General features: G+C 44.6%; 1 protein-coding gene across 1 annotated transcript in view; it reads right to left on the minus strand.

The window, feature by feature from the left end:
- Positions 1-13,232, minus strand: part of LOC134355259 (calcium-activated chloride channel regulator 1-like) — a 55,371-nt gene that overhangs the window by 32,887 nt on the left and 9,252 nt on the right. Inside the window, exons 4-8 of the mRNA XM_063065055.1 lie at positions 12,960-13,068; positions 10,855-11,020; positions 3,258-3,479; positions 2,673-2,897; positions 2,418-2,595 (exon numbers count right to left, since the gene is read on the minus strand). Of these exons, the coding sequence (XP_062921125.1) occupies positions 2,418-2,595; positions 2,673-2,897; positions 3,258-3,479; positions 10,855-11,020; positions 12,960-13,068 (900 nt within the window). The remainder of the gene's footprint in view (positions 1-2,417; positions 2,596-2,672; positions 2,898-3,257; positions 3,480-10,854; positions 11,021-12,959; positions 13,069-13,232) is intronic.

The raw sequence follows: 13,232 nt of genomic DNA on the forward strand, positions 1-13,232 counted from the left end.
CAGGCCAAATTTCTTTAGTTTTCTCAGGAATAAAGGCGCTGGTGGGCCTTATTGGCAGTGGACTCTGCTTGGTTGGATCAAGTCAGGTCATTTGTGATATTGACCCCGAGGAACTTAAAGATTTTGACCTGTTCAACTTGGGCATCACCGATGTAAATGGGGTCGTGCGGTCCGCTACTCCTTCTGAAGTCAACAACCAATTCCTTCATCTTGCTGACGTTGAGGGATAGGTTATTGTCCTCGCACCATACCACCAGGTTCTTAATTTCCTCTCTACTCAATATTTTGAATTACCTCAGTTTATTCCTGTCCTATGGTACTCTCTGTGTGGAGCTTGCATGTTCTCCTGTGACTACATGAGTTCCTCCACATACTGTGGTTTCCTCCTGATCACGCAGATCAGTAGATTAATTGGACATTATGAATTGCTCTTTGTATGTAGGTGAATGGCTGATTCGGGGAAGAATTGAATACAATGTGGGGAGAATCATTTATAGCAGAGGTCACAACATTTTTTATGCCATAGAGCCTTACCACCAACTGAGGGGTCCATGAGACCCAGGTTGGGAACTCCTGTATTTACAGGGAAACTAGTGCATGCACGGGATTGCTCTATGAACCAACATTGATTTGATGGGCCAAAATGGCCTCCTGCTTTGTTGCATGGAGACATATGAAATTATAGAGTCTGAACTGGAAGTGCAATCAAGCTATTCAGTTGAGAGCATTTATGGGTGCACAGTTAATGTGGTTTCACTACCAATAGCCGCCTCATGAAAAGCATCGCATGCTGAGATTCGAGACAACCATCAGAAGGACTTGAGTTAGCTCGTAAAAGTGGTCAGTTAAGCAGCTGGGACAAATATATGGCTACGTTAACTTGTGAATTAAAATATTCATTTCCGTGCTTTATGTGGTTTGTTATATAATTCCACTAATTTGTGTGAGCTGAGTAATCCTTTCATTGTACTATACAAAAGTCTGTGTGACTTGACCTATGCACAAATGAATCATAGACGGATGCCAACTTACTTCTTACCATTGCTGGAATGGGTTAGGATCAGGAAGGAAATCAGGAAAGGGAAGGTCCCACCAGTTTCACACTTTGTATGAACTCCAACTTTAATGTTTTCGTTTGAAGTTCCTTTGTTCATTGTTTACTTTATGCTGGCTAATTTAACATAAACCTTTTATAGGCTTATTCAGAAAGTCAGAAGGCATGAGATCCTGGGAAGTTTGGCCAGGTGGATTCAGAATTGGCTTGCCTGCAGAAGGCAGAGGGTCGTGGTGGAGGGAGTATATTCAGATTGGTGGATTGTGACTAGTGGTGTCCCACAAGGATCTGTTCTGGGACCTCTACTTTTCGTGATTTTTATTAACGACCTGGATATGGGGGTAGAAGGGTGGGTTGGCAAGTTTGCAGACGACACAAAGGTTGGTGGTGTTGTGGATAGTGTAGAGGATTGTCAAAGATTGCAGAGAGACATTGATAAGATGCAGAAGTGGGCTGAGAAGTGGTAGATGGAGTTCAACCCGGAGAAGTGTGAGGTGGTACACTTTGGAAGGACATACTCCAAGGCAGAGTACAAAGTAAATGCAGGATACTTGGTAGTGTAGAGGAGCAGAAGGATTTGGGGGAACATGTCCACAGATCCCTGAAAAGTGCCTCACAGCTGGATAGGGTAGTTAAGAAAGCTTATAGGGTGTTAGCTTTCATAAGCCGAGGGATAGAGTTTAAGAGTCGCGATGTAATGATGCAGCTCTATAAAACTCTGGTTAGGCCACACTTGGAGTACTGTGTCCAGTTCTGCTCGCCTCACTATAGGAAGGATGTTGAAGTATTGGAAAGGATACAGAGGAGATTTACCAGGATGCTGCCTGGTTTAGAGAGTATGCATTATGATCAGAGATTAAGGGAGCTAGGGCTTTACTCTTTGGAGAGAAGGAGGATGAGAGGAGACATGATAGAGGTGTACAAGATAATAAGAGGAATAGATAGAGTGGATAGCCAGCGCCTCTTCCCCAGGGCACCACTGCTCAATACAAGAGGACATGGCTTTAAGGTAAAGGTAAGGGGTGGGAAGTTCAAGGGGGATATTAGAGGAAGATTTTTTACTCAGAGAGTGGTTGGTGCGTGGAATGCACTGCCTGAGTCAGTGGTGGAGGCAGATACACTACTGAAGTTTAAGAGACTACTAGACAGGTATATGGAGGAATTTAAGGTGGGGCCTTATATGAGAGGCAGGGTTTGAGAGTCGGCACAACATTGTGGGCCGAAGGGCCTGTACTGTGCTGTACTACTCTATGTTCTATAGTGTCAAATCAAAAATTAAGGAGAATCCCTTAAAATAAGCATGTGAAATGTTTGCATTCCTGGTTTCCAGGTACATAATTGCAGATTTTTCAGCACTAGTTACCTGTCATGGTTGAAAGCTGCTCTAATTCTTCAGCTGCGGATGGTCCTAGTGCAATGGTGTGGATTACAGCTCCATTTCCTTCTGCTTCCGGGAAGCAGCTACTTATTTGATAATCTATTCCATCTGTCAGTAAAATAATTTCATCACCCTTTGTAGCATTGTCATCACCACGAAGTACCTGCAACAATCAGATGTCAACATGGAAAAAATGCAACACTTGAAATTAGTAGAACTGGCCAAACATTCCAGGCTTACCTGAAATCCAGCCCTAACCCCAGTACAGATGCTCGTTCCCCCATCAGCTGATGTTGGTAACAGCTGTACAAGATCCTCCCTTACGGCATCATTATCAATCCTTTTTAACTGTGTTTTAATGCTTGCATCAGAGTTAAAAGTGACAATTCCAACTTGTGATCCTGCTTCAGCAATCTGCAGTAGGAATATCTCAGCTGCTTGTCGGAGCCTGACAATGCGATTCTCCTGTACATCAGAAGAAGAAAATTCAATGTCCAGCAAAGCCTGTTTATATGATCATCTTAAACTCATATTTTAAAGAATTTATAAAATAATGCACAATTAGGTTTTGTCAAGCCGTCTACATTGCTCGATGGGGTCTAATCCCTCCTTCATTGTTGCTCAATCCACAGATTCTTGTGCAAGCTGAAAAACAATCACCTCACTCCACATCCATAGCTTGTAGGTGGAGGAGAGGATTTTGATGAGTCAGGAGGTGAGACACTCTCATTAGAATACCCAGCCTTTGACATGCTGTTGTTGAAATTCACACAAGAGTAGGGAATTCAGTCCAATATAGTAAATGACTATTATAAACGACCTTACCGATCCCATGCTTCCTGAGACATCAAGGACTAAGCAAACGACGCGGTCCTTGGCCTGTAGAAGTGTGAAATTTGGTTTGACTGAACCAGTGTGGGGTGATGAAATGTTTCTGAAGTCTTCTGACTTGTTGATCACGTCCCAAATGCTCTCGTAATTACACATTTCGTTCTGCATGTTGGGTGCTTCGGCATTGTGCGTCTCAGCATCACAGAATTTATCTACCTGGAAATTTATAACTACAGGGTTAAAGAGGTAAAAATTTTTGAAAGAGACATTTCTGCTTAAAAATACCAAGATCAGGCTAATTGAAAAACTACAATATAGTAAAATCTTGGAGAATATAATGTAAGACCTTCTAGGCGGGTGGAGAGTATTGTGTAGAAAAACCTGAGGGACCTCAAAATCCTTGCGGGGGTTGAGGGATTTGATAATACTACTAAGAAGGGTTTAAACTAGAGTGAAAGGAACATGGGAACCAGAGCAGTAAATTGGCAGCTGGAATAAATGAGATGAAGGTCGAGTTTAATTGAAGTGGGATTAATGGCAATTACAGTCTAAGGATAGTTATTTTAATGCAAGGAGAATAACAAGTAGGTTAGATGAATTTAGAACCTGGATTAGTATATGAAACTATGGTGTTGCAGCCATTCTCAGAACTGAGAAAAAAAAATTGTGTTTACTTGGTCAGTTTGTGCTGGCTGTGGAAACAGTAAAGAACTAACACGGGGAATTTGGAGAGCTAAAAGTGATCATGAAATATCTCAAACAAGTCAGACTAACTCATGTATTTTAGGAGCAAGAGGGTAACCAGGAAAAGGTGGAATAATTCAATTACAATAGAAGGATTTTATGCATGGAAACAGAAGAAGTGAGCAATGTCCTTAATATTTCTAATGTTTCCATGACTAGAGGTCAGTAAATAGTAGTGTTCTACGTGAATCAGTGCTGGGATCTGCGTTATTTGTGATACTATCTAGTTGAAGATATACCATAGATGAGCTGATTAACAAATTTGCAGATGACATAAAAATTGGTGGAATTGTGGACAATGAGGAAGTTTCTCAAAGAACAGAGCAGGGTAAAGATGAGTTGGAAAGTTGAGCACAGAAAAGTCACAGAGTCATAGAGAAATAGAGCAATAGAGCACAGGTGCAGCTCCTTCTGCCCAATGAGTCCATGGTGACCATGGTGACCATAGCGCCCACTGACCTATTGACGATTTTCTGCATCTGGCTCATATCCCTGTCAGCCCTGCCTGCCCAATACCTATCCAAGTGTTTCTTAAATGATACTATTGCACCTGCCTCTACCACTTCCTCTGGTAGCTTGTTCCATGTACTCAATGCCCTCTGCATGAAAACGTTGTCCCTCATATCCCTTTTAAATATTTCTCCCACCCTAAAACTATATCCCCAAGGTCTGGGGAAAAGCCTGCTACCATCCACCTTATCTATGCCCCTCACAAACATAAACATGTCTATCAGGTTATCCTCAAGAAATAGGCATCCAGCATGACCAATCTCTCCCTCTAATCAGGCCTTCTTAGAGTCATAGAATGTTACAGACAGAAACAGGTCTTCCGGTGTATCGAGTCTGTGCTGAACCGTTAATCTGCCTAGCCCATCAATCTGTATGTGGACCATACCCTCCACACCCCTCCCATCCATGTAACTATCCAAATGTCTCTTAAATGTTGGAATTGACTGTGCATCCACTTGCACTGGCAGCTCACTCCACATCCTCACCATCCTCTGAGTCAAGAAGTTCCCTCTCATGTTCCCTTTAAACATTTCACATTTCACCCTTTACTTATGATCTCTAGTTGTAGAGTCTAATGTAACTTCCATGGAAAAAGCCTGTTGCATTTACCTGAACTACACACCTCCTAACTTTGTGTACCTCTATCAAATCTCCCCTCAATCTTCTACATCTAAACTTATTCAAACTCTCCCTATAATTCAGGTCCTCAAGTCTATAAGAAAAACTCTATAAGATTAGTTAGACATGAAGTATGCCCAAAGCCATGATGACTATCATTAATCAGTCCTTTTCTATTCAAATACTGATATCTCTGGTCCCTTCGAATACCTTCCAATAACTTTTCTATTAATAATGTCAGGCCCACTAGCCTATAATTTCATGGCTTCTTCTTAGATTCTTTCTTAAACAATATTTCAACCTTAGCCATGCTCAAATCCTTCAGCACCTCACCCGTGGTTAAGAATATTGTGACACTCTGCGAGGGGGGCCCATGGTTGATAGACCACCCCTGCATCTCTAATGACCATCACATTTTCTTGTTCTTGTGTTAAAATGCTTTCATGGGATTATGGTGGGAAGTTCAATTTATTGGTACATTTTAACTTGGGTTATACAGTTATTCACTTGTGTAATTGTGGGTCACCATGACTGTAACCAGGGTGTGTGATAGTCACCTTCCTGCCTGGATTAGACTGAGGTGTTCATGGTACCTAGTCTGTTTTTGTGTATATCACAATAAAATGGTTGTTGAGTTTAATAGGCTTCCTCATCTGTGATTATCAACCAAATGCTCGCCACAGTGATGTCAGGAGTGGGATATCAAGTCAAGTCAAGTCACTTTTTATTGTCATTTCGACCATAACTGCTGGTACAGTACACAGTAAAAATGAAACGATTTCAGGGCCATGGTGCTACAGGAACAATACAAAAACTACACTGAACTACATAAAAACAACACAAAACTACATGAGACTACAGACCTACCCAGGATTGCATAAAGTGCACAAAACAGAGCAGGCATTACAATAAATAATAAACAAGATAATATGCACAGTAGAGGGCAGTAGGTTGGTGTCAGTCCAGGCTCTGGGCATTGAGGAGTCTGATGGCTTGGGGGAAGAAACTGTTACATAGTCTGGTCGTGAGAACCCGAATACTTCTGTGCCTTTTGCCAGATGGCAGGAGGGAGAAAAGTTCGTATGAGGGGTGCATGGGGTCCTTCATCATGCTGTTTACAGATGCAGCGTGTGGTGTAAATGTCTGTAATGGTGGGAAGAGAGACCCCGATGATCTTCTCAGCTGATATCACTATCCGCTGCAAGGTCTTACAATCTGAGATGATGCAATTTCCGATCCAGGCAGTGATGCAGCTGCTCAGGATGCTCTCAATACAACCTCTGTAGAATATGGTGAGGATGGGGGGTGGGAGATGGACTTTTTTCAGCCTTCGCAGAAAGCAGAAACGCTGCTGGGCCTTCTTTGCTATGGAACTTGTGTTGCGGGACCAGATGACATTCTCCACCAGGTGAACACCAAGAAATTTGGTGCTCTTAACGATCTCTACGGAGGAGTTGTTGATATTCAGTGGGTCGTTCAGTGTCCTACTGAAGTCAACAGCCATCTCTTTTGTTGGCTCTGCACCAGTCCGTTAGCCGCTGCACTCCTCTGTGTATGCTGACTCATCGTTCTTGCTGATGAGACCCACCACGGTCGTGTCATCGGTGAACTTGATGATGTGGTTCGAGATGTGTGTTGCAGCACAGTCGTGGGTCAGCAGAGTGAACAGCAGTGAACTGAGCACACAGCCCTGGGGGGCCCAACAAGATTGAACAGCAACGACGTCGGATAGAGTACCCTAAGACCCAGGAAATAAGCCAAGGGATCGAGCCGTATGCTTCCCCCACACTGGGCTCATGAAGGCAGGACCCGCAATGACAACCTGGGAACGAAGCATCATGTCTTCCCAGTGAGCCCTGAGAGCAAGTGTACCCAGCCTTCCTGAACTGGGGGGACACGGCGCAGTACATCACCCGCACTGGGGAACCCAAGACGATGCAGCCGTGGGAGGGTGTCAGACGCCGCTAGACCACCAGGAAGACCAATGGGCCTCAACAATTAGTGCCACAAGGTCCTCCCTGAGGCTCCCCAGACACAACAGTACCAGCGTGGAGCCTTACCTGGCGTAAGTCAAACCTGACATAGCACAACGGGTGGAGCCCCACTGAGACGGTGTTGCACCTTACCCGGGCACTGGAGGGGGATGCCCTATGGGCCCTCCTCGACCTAACACTGCCTGAGCAGCGTGACTACAGAGCCTTTGTAGTGGCAACTTCAAGCAGAGGCCATTGGAAGAAGCAATGAAAGAAGAACTGTGCAGCCTGACGACGTTTGCAACAGATCCACCACTGTGCTTGGCACGGTTTCCCTAGATCTCTCCTGTGGCCCAGGAAGAACTTGCCCTCCACACCTTTATAAAGGTCCCGACGCCGGAGTGCCATCGACAGCACGGTCGCCTGGAAACACCATCATTGCTGGATGGGGCACTGGCCAAGGTGGAGAGGGTAGAAGCAACTTTCGCCCTCCCAAGGTGTTCCAGCATCATCCGAGACCTCCAGCACAATCCCTCTGTTGTCTCCTCTATTCAGGGGGCTGTTTGGATGAAGAGATTATACGTGGACTGCGTGGTGGAGGGCATTAGGTACCGTCCGTTGGTGGACGTGGGATCAACCATCACCATGATCCATCCGGGCATCCACCCCAACACAGACCAGCCACTCCTGCCTGGGAGGACAACAATGGCAGTCCAGCTGGCTATGGTCACCGGCGACTGTGCAGGGATGAGAGGGAAGAGGTGGCAGTGCATCGCAGTGGGGAGCACGTGGTGTAGCTAGCTGACATCCGGGAGTCCTGCATCACTGGGATGGACCCGCTGTCCCACTGGGAGCCCGTGTGGATGTGCCGGGGGCAATTCTCTACCTGAGTGCTGAAGCCGTGGCTGTCCAGTAGGGCAGCTCCAGGAAGCGGAACTAGGTGGGCTTTGCGACAACCACCACTGGTCACCCTGGCGCAGCCCACTGTCCGCCTGTCATCAGCAACCACATCGACGTAATGTAACATCTAAACTGTCCTCCAGTGAGTCCGTCCAGGCAGTACGAGAGCTGTGGAAGCGGAGCAGTGATGGCTTGGATCAGGACCGGCGGCGGCTGAAGGACCTCCTGGACCAGCTCCACGACATCTTCACTGCCAGGGATGAGGACTGCAGGCGCATGGGGCTGCTCCAGCACCACATGAACACCAGGGACGCCCAGTCCATCCACCTGCAGCCCCATCACCTGACCTTCACTAAACGCCAGGCAGCGCTTGAAGAGATGGCAGCAACTGGCATCATCGAGCCCTCCAATAGCCTGTGGGCAGCTCCAGCAGTGTTGGTCAGGAAGAAAGACGGATCATGGCGGTTCTGTGGCCCAGAAGGACTCCGAACCACTGCCCTGAACTGATGATGCCCCGGACTACTTCATGGGTTCGACCTGGTTCGGCTCTCTCAATTTGCACTGTGGCAACTGGCAGGCCGAACTGACCCCAGAGGCCCTGCCCAAGACTGCCTTCACTATTCCACACAGTCACTGTATCATCTATTTGGACAGCTTCCTTGTGTACACCGCTGTTTTCAATGATGCCTTGTGGATCCTGGAAGAGGTCTTTGTCACCATCCGCCTGTCACAATGGGGGAGTGCTGGGAGCAAGGGTGGACCCAAATGCAAGACACATCTTGTGAGGTTAACGTAAGTGAATTTATTGCTCGATACAAGGAGAACAAAGCAGAAGCAGGAATAGCGTACCGGACAAGGACTCAGGCCTTGGACTAGGCTGGGACTAAGGGTCTGGGCTAGGACTGGGAATCACCGACCGCCAGGACCAGGACTTGGTACTTGGATGCCGCCAGGACCAGGACTTGGTTCTTGGATGCTTCCGGAGCCGGCAAGCTCTAGACTCGGCCCGGGAACAGTAGACAGCGGCTCTTGATTCCCTCCGGCGGGTTAACTGACGGACCCGCCTCGGCGAGGAAACTTTTGCAGGCTCGCTTTGGCGAGGTAACTTGACAGGGTTGCTCTGGTGAGGAAAGGCGACTGACTGGCACTTGCTCCGGCCAGATGACATTGGCTCGCAGTACCTTTGGTGACTTTGCAAACGCTCTCGCGCCGAACGGCAGAATGCCGGAGACTATAAACTGCCGGTTCAGCTGAGAGTAAATTCGGCAGCCCCCACCCCCGCATTTCTAATGACCAGCAATATTTATTGCTCTTGAGTTAAAATGCTTTCATGGGATTATGGTGAGAAGTTCAAGTTCATTTATTGTTACATTTTAGCTTGGGTTATACAGTGATTGACTTGTGTATTTGTGGGTCACCCTAACTGTAAGCAGGGTGTGTGATGGTCACCTCCTTGTCTGTATGAAACTGAGCTGTTCTCTTTCCGAGTTATGACGCTCAGTCTATTTTGGTGTTTATCACAATAAAACACTTGTTGAGTTTAATGAGCTTCCTTGCCTGTCATTATGGACCAAATACTTGCTACAATAATTTAAGTATCTCTGCTAGGGCCCCAGCAATTTCTACACTAGACCCCACAGGGTCTAAGGGAACACTTTGTCAGGCCTTGGGGATTTATCCACCCTAATTTTCCTCAAGACAGCCAACACTGCCTTCTCTGAAATCTTCACGGGTCTATGAGCTCATAGCTGCTTTGCCTTATTTCTGTAGACTCCGTATCCATCACCCGAGTAAATGCAGATGGGAAAAATCTATTTCAGGTCTCCCTCATCTCTTTCAGCTCCATGTGTAGGTTATCACTCTGATCTTCCAGAGGACCAGATTTGTCCCTTGCTATCCTTTTGTTATAACTGTATCTTTAAAAGACCTTAGGATTCTCCTTCACCTTACCTGCTAGAGCAACCTCATGCCTTTTCTTAGCCTTCCTGATTTCCTTCTTAAGTGTTCTCTTACATTTCTTATAGTACTCAAGTCTCTCATTTGTTTCTGCTTGCATATAATCTGCTATGCAGCTCCTTCTTTTTCTTTTCCAGAGCCTCAATATCTCTCAGGAACCAAGGTGCCCGAAACATGTTATCCTTGCCTTTCATTCTGAAATGATCATACAAACTCTGTACTCTCAAAATTTCATTTTTGAAGGCCTCCTACTTACCAAGTACAGTTTTGCCAGAAAACAAGCTGTACCCAATCCTCACTTGCCAGGTTCTTTCTGATACCATCAAAATTGACCTTTCTCCAATTTAGAATCTCATCCCAAGGACCAGAGCTATCCATTTCCATAATTACCTTGAATCTAATAGCATTATGATCACTAAATGCTAAGTGCTCCCAGACACAAAGTTCTGTCACATTGCCCTGTCTCATTCCTTAACAGAACATCTAGTATCGCACTTTCTCTAGTTGGGACTTCTGTGTACTGGTTAAGGAAGCTTTCCTGAACACATCTGACAGACTTTGGTAGCTAATGCCACTGATTTCTCTCAAGAATCCCCACCTTAATCCATGGGATTTCAGATCATACTCCTGGCCATACCTGGTGTAAAACTGAGAGATAGTACCTCAGCGTAATGTTGTGAGATCCCACCAAGACAGAACCCCAACGCTGGACTCCATACAGTATACAGAGTGAAGGGAAAATTGACAGATTTGGCTTTTTGAATTCAGCAGTAAATCCCCAGACATTAGGTATGTTTACAAGGGCCACCAAAATTTCTTCAGTCATGATAAATGAGAATAAACAACCTGGCCAATTAGTTGAGAAAACAGCTGCTGGTCGCTCTACTTACATTTGGTAATCCCTGTAGGTACATTATTGAAGATGATGATGGCTGATTTTTCTCTGGGAAAAATCTACATTCCTTATTTGGTAATCCTGTACTTTGATCAATGGTACATGTTGAACAGGATCTGCCTTTGCACTCAGCAATTGTTCCTTTTATGCTGAGTGAACATCTGAAAGTCATAATAATACTAAGCATAAAAGTGCATGGGTTTACATATTTCTGTAGATTTGACAATTTCTTCGGAAAATATAAGAGATAGCCAGTTTATAGGTCTCCTCATTTCCAGCCTATTCTTCCATTGGAACTCCCAGCCCACACTTAAACCCTCCAAATATTTGACACCTTTTTTATTAGCTGGGATGAAATTTGCCCCATTGTTAGCAGTTGTTGCTACTAATCATTCCTGTTCATGATTTCTGAAAACTACAATCAAGCCATTCAATTTAATGTCTTCATCTTTTCAACAAATCTACATTAGCAGGCTGCACATACACTAAACTGAGGACATGACTGTCTTTTCAGTCTGTTTACCTGGATAAGAGAACCCATGGCATAGCTGAGAAGAAAAGCAGGGGCATTCTCTTTTATGACCTGATGACCTTGTGTGCTTTATACAACATAACTTAAAACAGATGAAAACATCATTATCAAATTGCTGTTTGTGAGAGAAGATTTGTGCAACATTGGCTGCTATATTCCTTACATTACAACACTGTATGCAAAAATGTATACTATGGGTTGTAAAGCAGTTTGGGACATTCTAAGATTGGGCAAGTTAAAACTTGGAATAGTAATCCAGGCCCGTTGGGCCACAATGTTATGCCAACCTTTTCACCTTCTCTAAGATCAATCTAATCCTTCTCTCCTACTTAGCCTTCCATTTTCCTTTCATCTATGTGCCTGTCTAAGAGACTCTTGAATAGAAACATAGAAAACCTACAGTGCTATACAGGCCCTTCGGCTGTGCCGAACATGTCTTTACTTTAGAAATTACCCAGGGTTACCCATAGCCCTCTATTTTTCTAAGCTCCATGTACTTATCCAGGAGTCTCTTAAATGTATCTGCCTCCACCACCCGTGGCAGCGTGTACCATGCACTGACAGCTCTGTGTAAAAAACCTATCTCTGACATATCCCCTATACCTTCCTCCAATCACGGTAAAATTATGCCCACTTATAACAGTCAATTTCACACTGAAAATAAAAAGCTCTGGCTGTCCACTCTATCGATGCCTCTTATTTTCTTACACACCTCTATCAAGTCACCTCCCATTCTCCTTTCCTCATAAGACATGTTCTCTAATCCAGGCAGTATCCTAGTAAATCTCCATTCCATCCTCTCTAAAGCTTCCACATCCTTCCTCTAATGACGTGATCAAAACTGAACACAATGCTCCAAGTGTGGTCTAACTGAAGCTTTATAGAGCTGCAATATTACCTCACAGTTCTTGAACCCAGGCCCCCAACTAACAAAGGTCAACATACCATACACCTTCTTAACCACCTATCAATTTGAGCACCAACCTTGAGGGATCTATGGATTTGGACCTGAAGATCCCTCTGTTATTCCGCACTGCTAACAATCCTCCTACTAACTTTGTACTGTGGCATCAAGTTCGACTTTCAAAAGCCCATCACTGTACTTTTTGGTATAGAGCTCTATCTGGTACTTCTCAGCCCATCTCTCTAACCCGTCAACATTCTTTTGTGATCTACAACACACTTTGGCATTATCCACAACATAACCAACCTTCATGTCATCTGCAAACTTACTTACCCACCTTTCCACTTCCTCATCCAAGCCATTTATAAAAATCACAAAGAGCGGGGATTCCAGAACAGATCACTGCAGAACATCAGTGGTCACCGACCTCCAGGCAGAATGCGTTCCATCACCTACTATCCCCTGCCTTCTGTGAGCTAGCCAATTCTGATTCCATGCAGCCAAGTTTCCCTGTATCCGATGCTTCTTTGCTTGCATGTCTGTCCTTAAAAAACTTGCATTTCTACAGAAAGTTGCTATGGGTTTGCAAGCTTTTTTCCTTTTCATGTACCATAACTTGAGAAGAGATATCCCCATGACCAAATACAAGTTAGATTTGACGTACCTTGTTGCTTCAGAGGTTCCATTGTTGGAGTTGTAAAATGGAATCAAGTCATTGTGTTCATTAAACACACCCCAGCGGAAACGGGCCCATTCATGAACAAATACTCTCCCTAGAAAAACACAATTTTTAAAAATAATTTAGTCAGTGCTTTGACATTCTGTGTGTTAGAAACAGTAATATTCTGCCAGTTTCAATTTTGCCATAACTTACTTGTAAAGGCAAGATGCTTTTGATAGAATAAAAAGTTATTTTTCTGCCATCATAAAAATAAAT

Source organism: Mobula hypostoma, chromosome 12 (assembly GCF_963921235.1).
Source record: "Mobula hypostoma chromosome 12, sMobHyp1.1, whole genome shotgun sequence".
NCBI lineage: Eukaryota > Metazoa > Chordata > Chondrichthyes > Myliobatiformes > Myliobatidae > Mobula > Mobula hypostoma.